This window comes from Fragaria vesca, linkage group LG6 (assembly GCF_000184155.1).
Source record: "Fragaria vesca subsp. vesca linkage group LG6, FraVesHawaii_1.0, whole genome shotgun sequence".
Lineage (NCBI taxonomy): Eukaryota > Viridiplantae > Streptophyta > Magnoliopsida > Rosales > Rosaceae > Fragaria > Fragaria vesca.
The window spans coordinates 8,791,743-8,815,283 of NC_020496.1; the positions used below are offsets into that span (position 1 = coordinate 8,791,743).

Consider the following 23,541-nt stretch of genomic DNA (forward strand, 5'->3'; position numbering starts at 1 on the left):
TGTAACTACAGTTTGATAGTTACATGGGTAGTTACATACATGCTACACTTGTGTAACAACATTAACCTGCCTATGTAACTATCAATGTAACTATGCATGTAATTATCCATCTATGTAAGTATCCATGTAACTATCCATCTATGTAACTATGTATGTAACTATCCATCTATGTAACTATGCATGTAACAATCTATGTAATTACAGATTGCTAGTTACCTGAGTAGTTACATTGCTAGTTACATAGATTTTTAATAGATTTTTGTTCTAATACGCAACGGAAAGCTGCCGTTGCGGTGCAGCGGCACGCTGCAATTATTATTATGTAAATGACTTGTGTACATACATTAAGCTACTTATCTAACTATCCATGTAATTATCCATCTATGTAACTATGCATGTAACTATCCATGTAATTATCCATATATGTAACTATGCATGTAACTATGCATGTAACTATCCATCTATGTAATTATGCATGTAACTATGTAACTAGCAATGTAACTATATATGTAATTATCCATCTATGTAACTATTCATATAACCATCAATGTAACTGTCTATGTAATTAACTATCCATCTATGTAACTATTAATGTAACTATCCATGTAACTATCTATGTAACTATCCATGTAACTATCCATCCATGTAACTACAGATTGATAGTTACCTGGGTAGTTACATACATGCTACAATTGTGTACATGTCTATGTAACTATCTATTCATGTAACTATGCATGTAAATATCTATTCATGTAACTATGCATGTAACTATCAATGTAACTATCCAGGTAACTATCAATGTAACTATCCATTCATGTAACTATTTATGTAACTATGCATGTAATTATCAATGTAACTGTCTATGTAACTATCCATGTAACTATTTATGTAACTATGCATGTAATTATCAATGTAACTGTCTATGTAACTATCAATGTAACTATCCATGTAAGTACAGATTGATAGTTACTTGGGTAGTTACATACATGCTACACTTACATTTGTGTACTTGTCTATATAACTATGCATGTAACTATGCATGTAACTATGCATGTAACTATCGATGTAACTATGCATGTAATTATTGATGTAACTATATATTGATAGTTACCTGGGTAGTTACATGCATGCTACACTTGTGTACCTGCCTATGTAACGATTCATTTATGTAACTATGCATGTAGTTATCCATCTATGTAACTATGCATGTAACTATCCATGTAACAATCCATGTAACAATTCATGTAACTATCCATGTAACCATCCATCTATGTAATTATCCATGTAATTATCCATGTAACTATCTATGTAACTACAGATTGTTAGTTACATGAGTAGTTACATTGCTAGTTACATGAGTAGTTACATGGATTTTAATAGATTTTTGTTCTAATATGCAGTGTGCCGCTGCCGTTGCGGTGCAGCGGCACGCTGCAATTATTATTATGTAAATGACTTGTGTACCTACATTAAGGTACTTATCTAACTATCAATGTAACTATCCATGTAACTATGCATGTAACTACCGACTGATAGTTATATGTGTAGCTTCATACATTCTACATAACAAGCTACACTTTTTTTTCTCACACAGAACACAGAATATGGCAAAGTAAAATAATCTGTATTAACTGTAAATCATCAAATTAAGAATACCTAGGAAAACAATTTAGTGCCAACACAACTCTTAGAACTCTGGCTTTCCTCATTCATCGTTTAATCCAAAATTCATTACAAAATAGAGCAGAAAGGGAAAGTGAACCATTATTGTCACCATGCTTTAGTGCACTTAATATTGATTTCAGTATGACTTTATCACTACCTTCCTTCAATGCAATCTGCATAAGTATAAAACATTATAAAATTGTTTGGGTGTTGAAAAACCCAAAAACAGAAACATCAAGCTTAATAAATAGAGATATGTTCCACACAAATAATCTTTCATTTAGCTGTTCAATAAAACCACCAACTCTCTGCATCTCCTTAAACACTTTAAGTCCTTAAACACTTGCTTGGTAGACTTTTCTCCTTCATTTTCCAGTTTTCTGCATAATGACCTTCCCTCCTTCCGACGGCTATAACTTTCTCTACAAAATAGCTATCAACGATCCGCAAAATGTTCTGGAAACTAGACTCTTCTAGCTTTCCGTTGATGTAAGGCAAGTTTCTTGGATCGCTCTGAGCTGCCTGCAATTTGCTGTCGAATTTGACTGAAAATCTGGGCAGAATTTCGTATTTCTTAAGCTTTAATCTTTAATGTGCATCTCTTTGCAGCGTGTAGCATCTCTTTCCTCACATTCCTTACTCAAGAACTTGAGAAGGTCAGCCCTCACTAGCACATCAAGGTCTACTGCGCTCTCATCGAGCAAAAACACCAAAATTCATTCACAGACATTTCCTCAAACATCTTGTGTGCATAACCAAATAACATAACACAAATTAAACATCCCAAACAAACATGCATTTACAATCTAATCAATAAAAGATTCATGACACAACATTCTATTTCATAAATGACATACCCATAATACAATAAAACCCATGAATTCAAGCTTCTTTTTCTATTTCTAGTTTTAATCACATGAAATAGAAAAAGCAATCAATTGATAAAGAAGAGAGAACCATATTAGCTTACCTTGTAAGCTGAAGACGATGATCAAAATTAATCCGAAAAGCAATGACATAAGAGATTTGTTAAAGGATGAAAGAAAAATCAAAGTGGATGATGAAATCGTCGATGACGACGGCGGAGAGCTCCGTTGTGTGTTTCTAGATATGTTCCCTCTGAGCTCGCTTTGGTAATGGTATCAATCTCTCGGTGGAGGACAACGAGTTCGCCGGAGAGAGTGATTTGCCGGAGAGAGAGAAAGAGAAGAGAGAGAGAGAGTGAGGGAGATGAGTTGAGAGTGAGTGAGAGAGATGGATAATGGTTAATATGTGGTTATTTTTGTCAGTGGCATGACATGTAATTTTTTTAAAATTTATGGGCAACGGTTTAAAGAATTTAAATGGGTGTATTGTTTTATCATCAAGGAACATTTGTTAACAGTTTTATTATTTGTTACTTCTAAATGTATCATTTTATCATTGGCCCAAACTTTTTTTATTTTTTGATCCCGTGCATCTGATGCACAGGTAAGAGGCTAGTACGTAGTAATAAAAAGATGGATAGTGTGTGAATAGCATAGATTGTCTAGCTACTTGGAGTATCAATGCTTAGATGAAATCGGCCAAGTTGTTTATTACAAACAAATATATGGAGTAAAATCTACACTCTCATTCGATCTACATATTTTCACTCTTATCTCTACTACTATATATGAAGATAACTAGCAAGCCAATCACTCAGGCTACACCAAATTGTGAATCGCCCCAAAAAGTTGATAATAAAAAGACATTTATATATTTATTTCCTTCACAATTAATGCACGAGTACAAAGCTAGTAAATATAAAGTATATATGTATATGAATCCATGCATGTTACATCGGTGGTGAAGGGAGGCTGTTGAAGCATACTCCATTGAAGTAAAAAGAGTGGAGAGGAGCTCCTACGCTTTCTATCTCTAACTCTGGGGATGGAGAAGGATGCTCTTCTTGGAATGCATCAAGAATTGGACCAGGTCTTGCGCGTGAACTACTATCCTCCATGCCACATGCCTGATAAAGTAATGGGTGCAAGTCCACACTCGGACACAAACACCATAACCATACTTATGCAAGAAGACGATGTCACCGGATTACATATCAGAAAACAAGGTCAATGGGTTCCAGTGAAGCCAATTCCAAATGCTCTCGTTGTAAATGTCGGTGATTTGATTGAGGTAATCATCATAGTGATGCTAATCGATGAAGTATTAGAAGAAGAAAAAATAATTGAAAAAGGTTTATATAATAGCTATGTCTATGAATGACAGATATGGAGCAACGGGAAGTACAAGAGCATTGAGCATAGAGGCGTCACAAACGAAAGTAAAGTGAGGATATCATATGCATCATTTCTTTGCCCACAAGGTGATGTGGAAGTTGCACCATTTGATCATCTGCTGGAGCCACCTGGGTCCCTGCAAGCTTACAAGAAAATCAAATACGGAGATTATACGATGAATGCTTTGAAGGGAAAACTTAGGGGGAAGTCGTACATTCATATGGCCAAGATTGCTAGTGCCTGAGCGCAGATGTTTCAATCTGCAAAAGTTATATAGTGGGTTCGTTTGTCATCAATAATATGAACCATATGCATGCTTCAGTGTTTTGTCCCCTTAGGGCTTAGGCCATATTTCTAGTATTGAATTGGTGTAGAATGTTTCTGTGTGGAGTTTTTACACCCAGTTAAATAAAGTTTTATGCCTCTGTGGGTAAGTGCGTTTGTAATTTCAAAATATAATGTTGTTGCTATCATACGAAAAAACTTTAAATAAGTGGGTGGTTAACTTTTTTTTTTTTTTTTGACAACAAGTGGGTGGTAACTATTGTACGTATTCTGGAAAAAGGCCAAGCATGCATGTGTTCTCTATTTTTCTTTGCTGCAATTTGTATGACATATACGTATACGTATCAGCAGTGAACCACATCGTTTGAGGCTATTTTAGGCCTGGGTCTTGTTTTGAGCTTGAACAATTAGGGCCTGGGATATTGGACCTAGGCTCTGGGCCTTATTTGATTTTTAATTGCTTAATTGTTTTAGAATAAGGGCCTATGACCATGTAGTTATAGACTCACGTATGGTATTTTGTGAGTTCCGCGGAACTTTGTTAGGAGGATACTATCATTAAGGGTGGTGTTATTAACACACTATTTTTTACTATTAACACATCTTTTATATGGTGAGAACCAATAATGAATCAAATTCAAGTAATAAGTTTATAAATATAATAAAAATGTGTTGATAGAAAAATAGATGAGACGTGTTAATAGCAAAAAAAACGTGTTAATAGCAATAGCCACATTGTAATCTCTACATATGTTATGAATGAAATCATTAATATTTTGATTTAAAAAAAATTAGATGATCAAAACAAATAAATTTTAATTTTTCATAAAAAAAAATTAAAAAATAAATTGATTTTGTTAAAATCCCGCACAAAAGTAGTGCTACATCATTCTATGTTTCCGATATCATTTGGTTAATTACTAAATCATGGGAGTGGAGTGGGAATGGTAGCAAAACATGCATTACAAAATGCATAATCAAGCCTCAATAACATATATTTGAATCAACGTGCCCTCTCCACTTTGAGTCTTTGCATTGAAAAGTGTCCAATAATATACATACCTAACTTTGATTTTTAATCAAATTTCTAATTCGTTTCACAAAAACACGTTTTATACCTAACACTTATCCTAATGATAAAAAAACGTATGTGTCCATGGACTGCTGCGTGCCGAAATTAAAAAGCAAGAAATCAGGCAAGCCAACTTACCCTTTTCTTTCTTTTATATACATACCTCCTCATCAAACCAGTGTATACGTTGAAGCCAACCCATCTGATCGATCTGTAACACAACAAGATTAAAATGAGCAGCCTTGATATAGCATCTCAGCTGCCGGTAGAACCAAACGTTCAAGAACTGGTCAGGAGTAACCCATTAAAGATCCCTGAGAAGTACCTTTTAAAGAATATATATGAACAAGACAAGCCAAAGAGTATAGCTACTACTTGTGATGATCTTTCTTCTGATGATATCCCCATCGTCGATTTTTCTCTGCTCGCAAGTGGGAACGAGGAGGAGCTTAACAAACTGGATCTGGCTTGCAAGGAATGGGGATTCTTCCAGGTAATATTTGCTATTATAACTGTATTTGCGATAATTAAATAAAACTAGTCGAGATAGACTGGCTGTAGCACTCAAGAGTACGTGGTAGTTATCAAGTGTGAGAACTCATACATACGAACTGGTGGAAGACTATCGACATGAAAATAAAACTCCCTAAAACTAACTAATTAACATTGATTGGAACTTGATGCAGCTCGTAAATCATGGACTGGCAAGAGAAGTGTTGCAGGGCATGAAGGATGGTTCTGCGAAGTTCTTTGAACTTCCTATAGAAGAGAAGAACAAATTTTCCATGTCAACAGCAAAAGAAATACGTGAAGGCTATGGGCAAGCCGCTGTGGCTACTGAAGAGCAGACACTCGACTGGTCCGACGCACTGGTTCTCAAGCTTTACCCATCCCAGATGAGGAACCTTGAGTATTGGCCAACCACACCAAAGGGATACAAGTATGTTTCTTTTTTGTCAATATTCATTTTTCTTTTGTTCCTGTTATTCTGTCATTTATGTGTAGCTTAGGTCATTTTCACTTCTGCTCATCGTTTATAAACTAATCTCGCATTTCTGTCCCTGTGGTTAACAAATTTGCAATATGAGCTCATACATGATACATGTCATCGTCAACACCAAAAACAAAAGCTGCATTTATTTTAATTTTATTTATTTCTGAAGGGAGGCTATTGAGGCATATGCTAGTGAAGTTAAGAGAGTTGGAGAGGAGATCCTAAGATCTCTATCTTTAACAATGGGAATGGAGAAGGATGTTCTTCTTGGACTGCATCAAGATTTGGCGGCAGCATTGCGTGTAAACTACATTCCTCCATGCTCCATGCCTGATCAAGTGCTAGGTCTAAGTGCACATGCGGATGCAAGCACCATTACTATACTTATGCAAGACGATAATGTTATCGGATTACAGATTCGAAAACAAGGACAATGGGTATCAGTCAAACCAATTCCAAACTCTTTCGTTGTGAATGTTGGAGATGCTCTTGAGGTAGTTAGTTTGCTAGTGTTGCAATAATCAAAGTGAACTATATATTACACAGTACATACTTTCTTTAAACTTCATAATTTATAATGTTGCCATATGACAGATATGGAGCAACGGGAAGTACAAAAGCATTGAACACAGAGCCGTGACAAACGAAAGCAAGGCAAGAATGTCTTATGCATCGTTTATCTTTCCTCATGTCGATGTGGAAATTGAACCGTTCGATCATATATTAGAATCATCAGGCACCATTCAGATGTACAAGAAGGTCAAATATGGAGATTATTTAATTCAATGCTTGAAGAGGAAAATGGAGGGGAAGGAACACTCTCAAAATGCAAAACTAGGAAGTACTTAAGTTCAGTGTGCAACCCTAAAAGGCTAAACCTGAGTCATTTTTCACTTTTGTTTATGTGTTTTTTTTTTTAAATCACGTCTACCCTAATGTTATTAAAACCTATCTAATAAACTGGACAAAATTTCAAATTTCCTCTAGTGGTGACGTCACAATATGACGTGGAGCATACATCTTTTTCCCTCATCTTTACCTTCACTCTCTTGCTCCTTCATTCCTTCTCCACCGCCCTCGACCACGAGACCCTCCCTGACTCCTCTCAGCTTCCCATTTGATCCGCTCCTGCTCTTTCCCAACCCCAATCCATTTTGAATCCATATGTACGTATGCATATAGCTAGCATATTGTAATGTTTTATGATTCGATGCTAAGCATCCCCTCATGTACACTTCAATTTCATTCAATATAAAGATGTTATTTCTTTCGTACAAAATAGTTGGTCTTAAGAGTCAATTTCAAACCATTATCCAATTCATTAGAAACAATTGTTTGAGCGAGTTAAACATAGCTAAAAGTGCAGCAAAAACTGTTGTTGGAGTCATTTTTAACACGTCAAGACTTAAAAAAAAAAACTATTGTCTGATTAAAACTTAAAGAACAATTATTTTTTTTGACAAGCTAAAGAACAATTAATCTAAAGGAGAATTATTTAGAGAACCTTGTTGATTTGTATTGATTCACATAACGGTAAGTATAACTAGAAAATTCTAGGGTGAATAAACGCATAGCATGCATTAACTCTTTTAAATATTCTTAACCGTTGGATATAATTAAACTATGAATATATCTAACGGTCTAGATTATTCAATATTGGTAACTTGTTTACCTGGTAACATGTAATTCATTTTTCTTTTTGAAATTGTAACTTATACTTGGAAAATATAATGATAAAAAAAAAAACAGAATTTAGAAAACCCTAGATAAATTATAACGAAGAACATATCGAGAAAGACGTCAATCTGTTCCTCTACCGATTTGCAAAGATAAAAACCTAAGTGAAGGAACTCAAGGAAGAGAAGAGGAGAGGAAGGAGAAAGAGGTTGGTTTATAAGTTCCTCTTCTTTCCCGACCAGGATTCTTCATCTGTTTGGGTTTTGATTTTGTATCTTTTTTATTGGCAAAGATCTTCTTTCCCGACCATCATCTGTTTGGGTTTCGATGTATCTTTTATATTGGCAAAGATGCAGAAACCTATTTCATCTGGGTTGCCTATCCTATTTCACTCATATGGTGTTTGCTAACTCTCTGAAAGTAAGAACTGTAAAACATACAGTTTTGGGCTCTTCTGGTGTTTGATACATTGTCACTTAGAAATTTAAATAATCTGGATTTTGAATTTTTGTTTCTATGGATACATTTTCCTCAACATGATCAAGAATTGGGTTGCCTTGACATTTGGTTATTTAGTGTTGCCTAGATGGAAGACGAAGACGATGAGTAAGACGGTGAGGATCACAATGAGATTAGAACTAGTAGAGCATTGAAGAAATTTTCATTGAGATAAGAGTGAGACTGAAAGCTCTGGAACATAGATATATAATAAGAACCTCAAGTGGTGTCACTCGAATAGGCAATCCATGGGAATTATAATTTTATACTCCAACAAAGTCTAGAGCAGGTCATGCATGTACATGTCTATAATTTACATTTTGTGGAAGAAACTTTTTTTTTTTGAGAATTTTGTGGAAGAAACTTTATTATACAATAATTGGTGGATGCTTGGATATACCGATTTATTTATTTTTTTATACATAAAAACGTTTAAATTGGTTGTTAAAAGAATAAAAATGTTAAAGCTTCATTGTTAAAAAAGTGTATAGAACATGTATACCAATAAAATAATGAATGTGTTGTTATTCTAGTAAAATGTTAATAGTATGAGTAAATTGTCATTGAGTCCTTTACAGTGTAATGAGGATCTTCATATTGTAATTACTATCTTTTAAGAAGTTTTAAGTTATGTGACGACGTTTTTACATCGTTTATCGACAATTGAGGTGAAAGTAGTAATCAGTGTCAATTTCATGGTAGTTCTTTGTATGAGAACCATTTGATTCATAAGTCGACGAATTGTTGAAAAAGTAGTAATCAAACTTGTATCTATAGTAATTTTTTCAATTACAAGTTCAAGAACTATTTTACCAATCTGACAATAAAGTGGTAAATAAGTTGTTTGTGTAATAAACTCCTTGATCTAGTAATTATGTAAATTTTGTTCTGATTGAGATAATTGCTTATAATACAACGTGTTTTACTATAAATTACAACAACTAAGGTATAACTAGTAAATATAGTCGTATTTTTTATATTACTTGGAATACGATCTTTTTTACGAAAATAACGATAATTTTATCTCTAGTGACAACGAATATTGTAAATATTAATAATCAAACCTAAATTATCTGAAGTCGTTAATCTTGTAAAATAGTTCTTTTTTATATAATTATGGTCATTTTTTAAGTAAATTACACTGTTCATGATATCTTTACTGCAAATACCACATTTAACGTATTTAGTGGTAATTACAGTGGTAAACCAAGTAATTACAACATTTACGATCCTCATTACAAGTTTTTGAACAATTCAGGTATAACATAATTAAAAGATCCTTAAAATTGTAATTTTTTTACACATGTCATAATATTACTGGATGACCTGTTTACCTGTACAACAGGTTGTTCATTTTTATATATTATTTTAAAATAGTTGATGCATACTATGCATCAACTCACCCTAGCCTTCCCCAGTATAACTAGCGTTGTATTTTCTAGTATTCAGACAACAGTTGTTTAGTTGTTGCACTTGTCCAATCTTTCATCAGACAACGGTTTCACGCTGTTGTTTACTTGTTTAGTAGCACCAGGTGATGACAATCAATCAAAAACAACGATGGAGTCTATCAGACAACGGTAAAAATTTATCATCGTCTGATGGCTTTTTGGTATAGTGTGAAATCTTACTTTCGAAATGGTTGTAAAGAACTAATGATTATGATTTTAATATTATTTTTCTTTCTGGTACTTAAGAACTGATGATTCACACTCGAACTTATTGGCTGTTGAGATTTTCTTTCAAATCATAAAATTTAGGGATGTGAAATGTTTTCAACTTTTACCTTTTACAAGGAAAATTAAAAGAATAGATTGACGTTTTTACCTTTTTATTCTTATGCTTTTGAAAATTTGGAATATATTTTTCACATTAAACTATCGAATAATTTTTTGAGAAATTTTATTAACACATCCCTAAATGCTAGATACACATCTCTTTTTTTATACAAATTATATAAGAGTTTGTGGGTACGTAAAATTACCAAAAAAGACATTTATATCAAAAGTAAAGAAAACTTGTTGAAATAAAATATCCGCTTAAAAGTTTTCTTCTTCTATACGAGAACAACGTATGTGAAGATACCAAGCCCTATAATTTAAATCTCTATAAATTAATAACGTCGGGACCGAAAAAAAATATTATTTAATCGAGATTGTTAATTTATCGACATCAATTTTGCTAATTCTTTATTTTGGGGCTGACAAAAAATATTATTTAATTAAGGTTATTAATTTATCAAATATTAAATTATCATGGTTTTACTATCGATAGTACAAATTGAAATTTGAAATTTAGATTAAACTGTTCATGCATGCTAGGTCGTTCAAATTGAACACCAAACTAGAACTTAGGTTGATGCTATATATATACTCCTATTTTTTTCTTTTCCTTTTTTTAATAAATTGAGTAGCATATCTAGAAAAGTATATGTATTTAATGAATGGATTGTGTATTTAGTGAATAAGTGATGTATTTTAAATAAGGGTATTGTAAGAAGGTTGGGTATGTGTATATAGTAAAATGTTAAAATAATAAAAACAATAGGTGGTGTATTAAGAATGAGATGTGTATCTAGTAATTAGAGATGTGTTAATAAAATTTCTCTAATTTTTTTTTCCTAAAAAGTTATTTTCAAAAATATCAATATAAGTACCATTTGGTCTAGTGATATAGTCTTCATTTTAGTAAGTGAGAGATTATGAGTTCGACTCACAAAGTTATAATTTACTTGATCAAAAAATAAAATAAAAAAGTCACTGTATACATTACATCTCTTCCTTTTTTTTGAAAGCAACATTACATCTCTTCCTAAATATAACATGAAATATGAAATGACTCTAGACATTATTACATGAATGATTAATCAATGAACTTTGCCTCAAAAGGAAAACGTTTTATGGCCTTCCGCTTGTTCTATGCCTGACAGTGATCGTTCACCGACGGAAGATATATTATTTTTGTTTGTTACAGCTGATCGATAATACTGTTGATCAATAATACTGTTGTTTTCTTATTGTATCTGACCGGCAAAGCACAAAAGTGACAGCTGATCGATAAGACTGTTGTTTTCTTATTGTATCTGACCATACGAACAAAAGTTACTTACGCATGGCCAACAAAAGATAAATCATGCATATTTGCTTGTCTTCAAGTTACTGTACGATCCCATAAAAATAAAAATAAAAAGAGTTACTGTACGTACATACGGTGTGCATGAATTATTGTCCCTTGTCAATAATAATGCATGACAACAAAATAGGTTAGCTCGCTGCTGGCTCCATCCATTCCATCTTAACCCAGTCTTATATCTCGACGGAAAGTGCGTCCTAAACGACGAATCTTTTCCATCGCCTAGGTGCTTAATTCCAGTGGAGCTCCGGCTAGCTAGCAGCCTCCTCGACTCCATTGAAGCCTATCTTACCCCTTTGAAACGTACCAAACCTGGAAAAGAAAGGAACATTGAGATCAAGAGCTCCAAAACACGTTTTATACCAAATACCTTATTCTAATAAATGTATACCAAACACCTTATTCTAATAAATGTATATAGGTCCACCGTCCACTGTCGACAGATGCTAAAAAGTAGAAAAGAAATTAACTAATTAAGTAATCAAGCAAAAGCTTGCCCTTTTCTTTTATATGCATACCTTCTCCTCTGGTGCACGTTGAAGCCAACCCGTAAGTCTGATCTGTAACACAACAAGAAAATTAAAATGAGCAGTCTTGGTATAGCATCTCCGCCAGTAGAACCAAATGTTCAAGAACTGGTGAGGAGTAATCCATTAAAGATCCCTGAGAAGTACCTTTTAAAGAATATAGATGAACAAGACAAGCCAAAGAGTATAGAAACTACTTGTGATGATCTTTCTTCTGATGATATCCCCATCGTCGATTTTTCTCTGCTCGCAAGTGGGAACGAGGAGGAGCTTAACAAACTGGATCTGGCTTGCAAGGAATGGGGATTCTTCCAGGTAATATTTGCTATTATAACTACATTAATTTGTGATAAATAAAACTAACTGAGATAGACTAGCTAGCTGTGGCACTCAAGAGTGGTTGTGATCAAGTGTAAGGACTCATACATCCGAACTGGTTGAGGACTATCGGCATGAAAATAAAACTAACATCAATATGAACTTCATGCAGCTCGTAAATCATGGAGTGGAAAGAGAAGTGTTGCAGGGTATGAAGGATGGTTCTGCGAAGTTCTTTGGACTTCCTTTAGAAGAGAAGAATAAATTTGCTATGTCAACTGCAGAAGGCAAACGTGAAGGTTATGGGAAACCCTCTGTGGCAACTGAAGAGCAGACACTCGACTGGTCCGACGCACTGGTTCTCACTCTTTACCCATCTCAGATCCGGAACCTTCAGTATTGGCCAACCACACCAAAGGGATACAAGTATATTTCTTTTCTTTTTTGTCTATATTTTATTTTTCTTTCATTCCTATTATCTTGTAGCTTAGTCAGTTTCACTTCTGCTTTATTTATTTATATTTTTGCTTAAAACAATGCCTTGACGTTTGTGAAGGGAGGCTATTGAGGCATATGCTAGTGAAGTTAAAAGAGTTGCAGAGGAAATCCTAAGATCTCTGTCTTTAACAATGGGGATGGAGAAGGATGTTCTTCTTGGACTGCATCAAGATTTGGCTGCAGCATTGCGCGTAAACTACATTCCTCCATGCTCCATGCCTGACAAAGTTCTAGGTCTAAGTGCACATGCGGATGCAGGCACCATTACTATACTTATGCAAGACGATAATGTTATAGGATTACAGATTCGGAAACAAGGACAATGGGTATCAGTCAAGCCAATTCCAAACTCTTTCGTTGTGAATATTGGAGATGCTCTTGAGGTAGTTATCTTGCTAGTGTTGCAATAATCAAAGGGAACTATTACACAGTACATACTCTCTTTAAACTTCATAATTTATAATGTTGCCATATGACAGATATGGAGCAACGGGAAGTACAAAAGCATTGAACACAGAGCCGTGACAAACGAAAGCAAGGCAAGAATGTCTTATGCATCGTTTATCTTTCCACATGTTGATGTGGAAATTGAACCGTTCCATCATCTACTAGAGTCATCAGGCACCATTCAGATGTACAAGAAGGTCAAATATGGAGATTATTTGATTAAATGCTTGAAGAGGAAAATGGAAGGGAAGGAACACACTCAAAATGCAAAAATAGGAAGCGCTTGATTTAGTTAAAAGAAGCATTTCTTTCTTTGTCAAATAAAAAAAAATCATATATTTCCTTTTCAATTAAAAATAATAATTAAGCAAATTTACACATTCATGTATGCATGGTAATTTTAAGTGCCCCCTAGTCAATAACATACATTAATGTCCCATGTTATCGTTGTGATTGCATTTGTTGTATAATTTATGATCTATCATACCGCTCGGATATCGGCTACTTTTCGTTGAATGTTAATTAATTGCTTATAATGAATGAAGTTCTAACGTATATTTTCTCTCATGATGCAAGTTGACAAAATTTTGAGAGTGCGTCTATTGTCACCATACCAAATAATAATGTACATCCCCCCAATCAATAACATACATTAAGGTCTCATATTATCGTTGCGATTGCATGTGTTGAATCTATGATCTATCATACCGCTCGGATATCGACTATTTTTCGTTGAATGTTAATTAATTACTTATAATGAATGAAGTTCTAACGTATATTTTCTCTCATGATGCAAGTTGACAGAATTTTAAGGGTACAGTTATTGTCACCATACACAAGATAACCAAATAACGTACGTACACCCCCCCCCCCCCCTCTCTTACCATAGTTATTCTCTGCGTATTACTCACAACATATTCTTTTATTAGTTACAAATTTTTTAACAACTTTTCAGCTAAGTTTCTTGTGTTACGCACCAAATATCGGAGTGAAATGTTCTTTGTGAATTATGTTCCCTTTCTTTTTTCCTTCTTATAAAAAGACATATAAACTATTTTCCCTTTCATGAACTAAACGAGACCTTGATACGAATGATACCTGAAGTTTTCCTAATTATTTAAAAACTTAATTATTGGCCTGCAGGTTATCCGGATCCTTGGAGTTTCCGAAGCAAGGTAGTGCAATATATCCAATAAGAAGATGATAAATCAAGGGAATTAAGCTACAAAGCTAAACTACAAAGATCGAAAGCTCCAACTGTGATGCAAGTATATCTGTAAGCAAGGAATATCGATACATGGGAAGATGAATATCCCACCTTAGCTTACAAACAAGACTGGTATTTACATAGTACAGCGTACTAGTCTATATAACTACGGGTGCTTGAAGTTTTCAAGCTAGTGCTGAACCGTACAAATTAAACGGAAATATGAGTTCAACTACAGATGTAGGATTAATTCAAGTAGAAGTTGCACCAACTTATGCTCCATCTCTGCCGGTGCCAAATGTTCAAGAAATTGTGAGGACATACCCTTTTCATGTCCCTGACAGATACCTTCGGGATCAAGAAGAGATTCCAGAGAATATAGATCTTACTTCTTCTAACCTTTCTTCGGAGATTCCTATCATTGATTTTTCTCTTCTTTCGAAAGGGAACAAGGAGGAGCTTCACAAATTGGACGTTGCTTGCGAAGAATGGGGATTCTTTCAGGTACTTTAATTTATGATATCATACATATGTACGATTGCATTTTGTAAGGTTTAGGGTTTAGGATCCAACTAGTGTTTTATTTACTTTGTAGATAGTGAATCATGGAGTGGCAAAAGAAGTGTTGTGGGGCATGAAGGATGTTGCGGCCAAGTTTTTTGAGCTTCCTCTGGAAGAGAAGAATAAGGTTTCTATGCCTTCAGATGACATACAAGGCTACGGCCATGCTTATGTGGTTTCTGAAGACCAGATTCTGGATTGGTCTGATGCATTGATTCTCAACGTGTACCCAGTTCACTATAGAAACCTTAAGTTTTGGCCAGCAGAACCAGAGAATTTCCAGTAAGTTTCTAAAATTTAATAACAGATAGATACAGAGAAACAGAAAGAGTAAAAGAAATTGAAATACTATAAACTGTGCTCTCGTTGAGAGTCAAATCAAGACCTCCCGCTTACTAAACGGGTGCTCTAACCAACTGAGCTACGAGAGCTGGTTTGCTCAAAAAGTAAAACTACTTGTTTTTCACCTCAGATACATTTAACTCTCTGGAATGATTTTATTTGAAGGGAGGTTCTTGAGTCATATTCTGGTGAAGTTAAAAGAGTAGGAGAGGAGCTTCTAAGGTCTCTATCGAAACTCATGGGCATGGAGAAGGATACTCTTATTGGCCTCCATAACCAGTTGTTACAAGCTTTGAGGGTGAACTACTATCCTCCATGCTCCACGCCTCATAAAGTAGTAGGACTGAGTCCACACTCGGACACGAGCACCATAACCATACTTATGCAAGAAGACGGTGTCACCGGTCTGCAGATTCGAAAAGGAGGAGAATGGGTCTCAGTCGAGCCAATTCCAGATGCTCTTGTTGTGAATGTTGGGGATGTTCTTGAGGTAAAAAGGGTACTGGAGTACATTTAACAAACTAACGAACAGAACTACTGTCTTTAACATTCATGTTTATTATTGCTATGACAGATATGGACTAATGGGAAGTACAAGAGCATTGAGCACAGAGCTGTGACGACCAAAAATAAGGAGAGGTTATCCTATGCATCATTTCTTTTTCCACATTTTGATGTGGAGATTAAACCAGTTTATGATATCGCTGTGTCAGATTTGACGTACAAGAAAGTCAGATACGGAGATTATCTTAGACAATCCATGAAGATGAAGCACGAGGGGAAGGCACACACTGAAATGGCGAAGATCAGAAGCTAAGCAGATGTTTCTGTTTTTGGAAACTTGGAGAAAAGATGAAGAATACTTGTATGCTATGTCTTAGATTCTTAGGTCGTCCATCATGATTTATGTCTTGTAAATCAAAACAAGGATAAACATGCATCCATGTTTTTTCCCTGTGCATTATTTCGATAATTAAGTGGTGTAAAATCCTATGTACAGTATAATGTTAATATACGTAAAATCTTATCAATTTGCAGAACAAAACTAGGGAGATTTTTAATGTTTATATTAAAATGATCCATCAACTTAAAAACTCTTTCCTAGTTCAGTAGCAGCAGAGGTGAAGACAGTTATAATAGCTATTGAGCTTGCCTAGGTTCGAGACTAGAAGCATATTCGGTTAGAGGTGGACTTGTCGCTTGTGTTAGACTATATGCGGTCTCCTTTGCTTGTTCCTTGGCAACTACGTGTTCGTTGGCTTAATTATTTGTGTTGCATGTCAGAAATGACATTTCGATCTTCTCATATTTTTCGTCAAGGGAATAAAGTTGCAGATGTTCTGGCTAATCATGGTACGTCATTAACACAACTAGTTTGGTGGGATGCGTCTCCTCCTTTTATTTTGTCATATTGTAGTAGTAACCTTATAGGTCTATCCCAATTTCGGTTTTCCTAGTTTTGTTTCGTTGTTATTTTGTTGTGAGTGGTTTTGGTTGAGTCCCCCTCTCTTGATACTTCTCTTAGCTTTTTCTTTTTTAATGCATTAGAGTGTTAGGGAGGTCACTCGCCTCTCTCTCACTCATCTTTCAGCAAAAGAAAAACTCGTTATTTGGGTTACAAAACAGAATAATCTTCAGTGAGTCATGTCCTGGTTGGTCGATGGATCAGTTTCAATCGGTTTCAAGTAGAATTTTAGAAAAGTTAATTTTGTTGCAGATACTATTGTTGATGAAGGCCACCGGCTTCCTAACCATACTTAACATGATTGTATATTGAACTCGACCTACTTTTAGGATTTTATGATGTAAACTTGGGTGGGCCGAAATATTTTACTTTGCAACTTTACGTTTCATTTAAACAAAATGTAACAAAAGAATTGATAACACGAGAAATTCAGCTGGGTTACATGTATGTTCCATCTTGCTATGGATTTTGGTGGAGCGAATGGAAATCCGAACCCTAGCCTCTTTGGCTGTTAAGATCAGACATGCTTGTGAAGAAGTCGCGTTTAAACGTATGTGAAGGGATCTTTTCAGATGGATAGATAAACGGTACAACTTTCATAACTTTTTGCTTAATTAATTAAACAATCTGACTCTTACACACCAAACAGTCACCTTATTGGCCAAAGCTGTCTTGAGAAAAACAGAACAGACCAACATATATAACATGCAGAAAGGAGTTTAACAGACAAACCCAATATATTACTCAGGGTTCTCTGGTCTATATATATGTAACAATGTAAGCAAAGAGTCCAGACTCCAGAGATTCCGTCTCAAAGTCGTTCACAAAGAGAAAGGTAAAAATATGGGATCAAACTCAGGGTTACTCAGCCCTCTACCACCCATGTCCGCCACAACCAAATGTTCAAGAAATGGTGAGGACTGACCCTTTTCAGGTGCCTGAAAGATACATCCGAGACGAAAAGGATGTTGCAAACGATGCCGATTTGTGCTCTCAGCTCTCCGATCCTCTGAGGTTCCCACCCTTGATTTTTCTCTCTACTCAAATGGGAACAAAGAGGAGCTTCACAGGCTCGACCAGGCTTGCAAGGAATGGGGTTTCTTTCAGGTATTTCATGTAACAGCTTGCATGCAACTCTTCAAAGTAGAGAAGTTTCATATCGATCCAACTTTTGATTCTTGCAGATGGTGAATCATGGAGTAGCAACAGAATTTACCAAGGGCATGAAGGATTCAGCGAAGAAGTTCTTCGAACTTCCATTGGAAGAGAAGAACAAAATTGCTATGCCACCAAATGACATACAAGGCTATGGCCATTCCCATGCAGATCAGATCCTGGATTGGTCTGACAAATTAACTTGTTCTTGTTGTTTATCCACAACAATATAGAAAGCTCGATGTTTGGCCACCAAGTCCATTCGGTATGTCCCTAAACTTTTGATGGGTCCATCCCTCCTTAATTGGAGAAGAAACTCATGTGGTGTTTACCTGCATGAGGAAAACATTTGTTGCTGTAGCCTTGGTGACCCATTCAACGAAAATTATTCCTAGTAAATGAAAGCAAGGCTGGTTGCTATAGGAATAGCAAAGTGGGTGCAGTGATCTTTGAAAGGTAAGAAACAAAGCTATAAGCTTAGGGTGGTGGTGGCAGCAATCTTTGAAAAATGGAGGAGACATGCATTGATGAGCATGCAAGCATTGAATCATAAAATGAGGAAGAAAACTTGACATTGCTTTCTTGTGCATGTTACGTAGCATGAAATTGCATGCAGCCCATTGCCTATATAAGGCACCAAATATTGCACCAAGAGAACCAACTAAGGCAGAGACACAAACTAGCTAGAGAGAGTTTGTGTGATAGTAGTAGTGTGATCCTCACTTGAGAGTTTAGTGAGAAGAAAATTCCTCTTGAGAGAGAGAAATGTGTTACCACTTTAGTTAGTCTAGAGTGAGTGTTTCTTGTAATCTCATTATTTAGTATAGTGGAAGAAAGTACTACTGCTGCGTCTAGGACGTAGGCACATTTGCCGAACCTCGTTAAATATTATGTCTTCTTTTTGTTGCTATTTCCGCAAATCACACGAGAAGTGAGAAAGTTAGATTCTAAGATAACCAATTATCTGTCGGCCTTATATTAGACAACCACTTCTTTCCCAACAACTTTAACGTATAAACATTGCTAGTTTTGTACATTATATCTTTTTTCTTGGTCGAAATTTTGTGCATTATATCATTGGACTTGTATCCATCAGTATCTGCAATAATAATTCTGGGAAATGGTTGGGAACTGTTTATCCATTTAATTACTATTTAACTATTTTTTGCGTTTTAGAGTACTTGATAATCTGATTTGGTTGACTTTTTCTAAGATAATATTGGTCTAAAGGGACTTGATGAATGAACCATTGTAATCACTAAAATGATTTAACATAGTGGTAGACAGGGTGTGGAATAAGTGCATTTCGATCGAGTTGTCTTCCATATTCTTCCTATAGGTGTCTTATTTTTTCTCTATTAAGCTAGAAATTAGTGCTTGTCCCTCAAATATATGCATCAAACTTGATTCACGAAAGAGCATTGGCACCATTGATGTAGAACCCAATTGAAACATTGTTCTTGAGCATTAGAGTACATTAACACCAATAGAACTTGGGTTACCAACCTCTTATCTACCACAAAAATATAAAAAACACCCGGTTGACTCTAAACTAGTTTATAACTGATGTAATGGTGAAGGGAAGCTATTGACACTCAAAGCTACTCATATTTTTCGTGAAGGGAATAAAGTAGCTGAGGCTCTAACAAATCAAGGTACGTCATGTTCTGAATTGATGTGGTGGGATGAGCCTCCACCTTTCATATTATTGCCTTATAATAACGATGTTAGAGGTATGCTTCAACTTCGTTTCAGTTAATTAGTCTATCATTTGTTTCGGGAGGTTTTGGTTTTGATCCCCCTCCTTTATTTCTTTTTTCTTTCATTAATAAAATAGATTGATAAGTGATTTATTCGCCTATCCTCTATCATTCAGCGTATAAAGAAAAAAAAAAAAAAAAAAAAAAACTATTGGCACATATTCTAGTGAACTGAGACGAATTGGAGAGGAGCTTCTGAGGTCTATCCCTTTAATAATGGGGATGGAGAAGGATGCACTCCTTGACTTGCATCAATAGTTGGTACAACCTATGTCTGTGGCATACTATCCTCCTGCTCCATGCCTGATATAGTTTGGGTCTCAGTCCACATTCAGACAAAGGCAGCTTGGCCATACTTATGCAAGAAGAAGATGTAGTGGGACTCCAAATCAAACACAACGGGAAATGGGTGCCGATCAATCCATTGGCAAATGCTTTCATTGTGAATGTTGGTGATATTATTGGGGTAACAGAGCATCAAATGCCATCTTTAACTAAGACTGAGTTTCCTACATTTACTGGGTTTAAGCAGTGTAATGTATTGACTAGTAACTTTCATAGTATACGAAATTGTGCTTTGTGAAATATGACAGATATGGAGTAATGGGAAGTACAAGAGCATTGAACACAGAGTGGTGACAAACGAAAGCAAGGCGAGAATATCTTATTCAACCTTTTATTTACCACATCGAGATGTTGATATTGAACCCCTTGATCAAATGGTACTCGAGTCTCCAGGGTCCCTTCCATTGTACAAGAAAGTCACTTAAGGATATCCTTATCTGAAGCAAACCCAGAAGATGAAAAAACATGGGAAAGCACATGTCCACGAAGTGTTGCCAAGATTGCAAGTTAAAGCAGATTTTTGAAACGAAGCATGTTGTCTTTCGTCGTACAAGCACATACTGCATTTGAAAGTGGCATTGGACCTTATACAGAGAATTAGTGTTGTTAGTAGAGACCAACAATATGCCTACTACTAGTATGTGAAGGTCTCTAGGGATGGATTTGTATGAATAATTAATTCAACTTTCATATACAAATTATGGATTGAAAGTTGGTATGAAATGTTCAGAGTTTTATCTGAAAACCGAAACGTTATATCGAGTCTGTAATGAAAACTTGGAGGATATATATCTTGTTGGTCACAGAGTTGCTGGCAATAGTACCCGTAGTATAGTACTAGAGTAGTCCAAAACCTAAGTATGCCTCACTGTTTTGACACTCGACAGAGATCAAGACTGTTTTGTGGCCTTATTAGTGCATCACTTGCCACACTGTTTTAAATCGAATATTTCATAATAAATGGGTTGCAGGCCTCCTCCAACTTGAAAATTTTACATATACGCACCCGGTACCCACTACAATGATTGGCAGTTTAATTATATTTCATCTACTGGACTTGCATATTTGGACAGCATCTTTGAAGTAAGCATCAACCAGAAGCATTCAGATTACTAGCATCCAAAAAGCAATATTAGGAAACTCATAACAGACAAGTGATCAGGCAGCTGTTCCTAGTCTTTTTTTATGTACCTGCATCAGCTGCAAAGCACAACAAGGTGCTTATATTTATGGATTTTCATATCACTTGAGCAACATAAAACCTTTTCTTCATAGGTCGTAGGTACTTAAATCGATTTCACTTTCCAGTTCCCTTTTCCATGGCCTCTCAACAGCAGAAGCTTCACTTTGCGTTGTTTCCGTTTATGGCTCCAGGCCACATGATCCCATTGATAGACATTGCTAAATTGCTTGCGCAAGAAGGCATGATCATCACCATATTCACCACCCCACATAATGCAGCCCGCTTCAAAGCAGTTATTGACCGTGCCACAAAATCCGGGCTCCAAATCCGAGTAATCCAGCTGAAATTCCCATGTGAAGAAGTCGGATTACCTCTAACGTGTGAGAACTTTGACATGGTACATTCACACGACATGACCTTCAACTTCTTTGCAGCAATCGCCATGCTACAACCTCAAGTGGAAAAACTGTTTGCGGAGCTAACTCCGAGACCAAACTGCATAATCTCAGACATGTCTTTGCCATGGACAATCAACATCTCTCGCTCGTTTCACATTCCCAGGATCTCTTTCAGTGGAACATGTTGCTTCTGTTTCTTGTGCCTCCGCAATGTGCGCATATCCAATGTTCTTGCGAGTACAGCCTCAGAAGTGGACTATTTTGTTGTTCCTAACGTGCCTGATCGAATCGAGATGAACAAATCTCAGCTACCAGCGCCTCTAACTCCAAAATTGATTGATTTTAGTAGAGAAATGTTTGCCGCTGAGTACGATTTTTACGGCACAATTATGAACACTTTTGAAGAGTTGGAACAAGCGTATGTGGAAGACTACAAGAAGGCAAGAAATGGTAAAGTGTGGTGTGTTGGCCCTGTTTCACTCTGCAACAAAGATGACTTGGACAAAGCACAAAGGGGTCACAAGGCCTCGGTTGATGAACAGCACTGCTTGAACTGGCTTGACTCTCAGCAACCAGGTTCTGTACTTTATGCTTGTCTTGGAACTCTATGCAATGCCGTCACTGAGCAATGGATAGAGCTTGGACTAGGGCTGGAGGCATCAAAGAAACCTTTCATTTGGGTTTTGAAAGAAGGGTTTCGATCCGAAGAGTTGGAAAGGTGGATTGCAGAAAGTGGTTTCGAGGAAAGAACCAAGGAAATGAGCCTCTTGATTCGGGGTTGGGCTCCGCAGACACTGCTATTGTCACACCCTGCCATTGGGGGTTTCTTGACACATTGTGGTTGGAACTCAACACTAGAAGGCATATGTGCTGGCCTACCTATGATCACATGGCCTTTGTTTGCAGACCAATTCCTCAATGAAAAACTAGTACAACAGTTTCTAAAGATTGCTGTGAGGGTTGGAGTGGAATATCCAATGAAGTGGGGGGAGGAGGAGGAGATTGGGGTGTTGGTGAAGAAGGAAAGTGTGAAGGAAGCAATAGACAAGTTGATGGATGGAGACGAAAGCGAAGCGAGAAGAGATCGAGCCAGAGAGCTTTCGAAAATGGCTAAAAAAGCAGTGGAAGAAGGCGGATCTTCCCACCGTAACATAGCACTACTAATCGAAGACCTCATTCAACAAGGAAATTCCACAGAGAAATACTAAGAAGCCAACAGTGTTATGTTCTGAAAGTGGGGCGGAGGTTTCCACGGTTGTTCCCGCGGTGGCACAACTTAAAAGCTAAATCTTGAAGGGGCTAATTTAAGGTGATTAATTACAAAATAACCCTGAATTATGATGTTATTTTCATTTTCATACTTAACTATAAAAAATTTACATTTTTATATATCAGGTTTTATTTCGTAAGCATTTTAATACCTTGATTACTAACATCGTTAAATTCTGAAAGCATTTTCATTGACATTGCCTATAAAATATGTGGTTTGTTAAGGAATTTCAAAATCATTGTAGGGGTTGTGCCCTCACGGGCACTAAAGAAGTTCCGCCATTGGTTCCCGACCAGTATATTGGGTTTGATCTCGGTCATTTTAAGTATCAACTGTGTCATTGGAGTGGACTATAAAAGGTTAAAATTAGTACTAAATAAACTTTTTCCCTTCATTGAAACTTATTTTTTTTAAACTCACGAGTTCAAATCTCACAGACTTTAAAGAGTGAAAGGATCACGAAAAGATAAATAAAAAGTTT

At 35.9% G+C, this 23,541-nt stretch overlaps 5 protein-coding genes and 1 pseudogene across 5 annotated transcripts; all 6 read left to right on the forward strand.

Moving 5' to 3' along the window:
• LOC101310630 overlaps positions 1-4,170 on the forward strand; it is a 7,818-nt pseudogene extending 3,648 nt beyond the window's left edge.
• Positions 4,171-5,458: 1,288 nt separating this feature from the next.
• LOC101297557 (protein SRG1-like) lies at positions 5,459-7,552 on the forward strand. The gene is made up of 4 exons (XM_004302704.1): positions 5,459-5,776; positions 5,970-6,223; positions 6,447-6,771; positions 6,872-7,552. The coding sequence occupies exons 1-4, from the start codon at positions 5,516-5,518 to the stop codon at positions 7,124-7,126; spliced, it is 1,095 nt and encodes a 364-aa protein (XP_004302752.1). The 5' UTR covers positions 5,459-5,515; the 3' UTR covers positions 7,127-7,552.
• A 4,570-nt stretch (positions 7,553-12,122) lies between these two features.
• Positions 12,123-13,661, forward strand: LOC101310920 (protein SRG1-like). The gene is made up of 4 exons (XM_004305143.1): positions 12,123-12,426; positions 12,602-12,855; positions 12,986-13,310; positions 13,407-13,661. Exons 1-4 carry the CDS (start codon positions 12,169-12,171, stop codon positions 13,659-13,661), a joined length of 1,092 nt encoding a protein of 363 aa, XP_004305191.1. The 5' UTR covers positions 12,123-12,168.
• Positions 13,662-14,803: 1,142 nt separating this feature from the next.
• Positions 14,804-16,301, forward strand: LOC101311211 (protein SRG1-like). The gene is made up of 4 exons (XM_004305144.1): positions 14,804-15,085; positions 15,177-15,424; positions 15,650-15,974; positions 16,119-16,301. The coding sequence occupies exons 1-4, from the start codon at positions 14,804-14,806 to the stop codon at positions 16,299-16,301; spliced, it is 1,038 nt and encodes a 345-aa protein (XP_004305192.1).
• A 1,558-nt stretch (positions 16,302-17,859) lies between these two features.
• Positions 17,860-20,634, forward strand: LOC101311499 (protein SRG1-like). Its single transcript, XM_004305145.1, has 4 exons — positions 17,860-18,045; positions 18,134-18,291; positions 20,177-20,330; positions 20,458-20,634. The coding sequence occupies exons 1-4, from the start codon at positions 17,860-17,862 to the stop codon at positions 20,632-20,634; spliced, it is 675 nt and encodes a 224-aa protein (XP_004305193.1).
• An 894-nt stretch (positions 20,635-21,528) lies between these two features.
• On the forward strand, positions 21,529-22,998 carry LOC101311784 (UDP-glycosyltransferase 73C2-like). The gene has a single exon (XM_004305146.1). It carries the CDS (start codon positions 21,529-21,531, stop codon positions 22,996-22,998), a length of 1,470 nt encoding a protein of 489 aa, XP_004305194.1.
• The last annotated feature ends 543 nt before the right edge of the window (positions 22,999-23,541 follow it).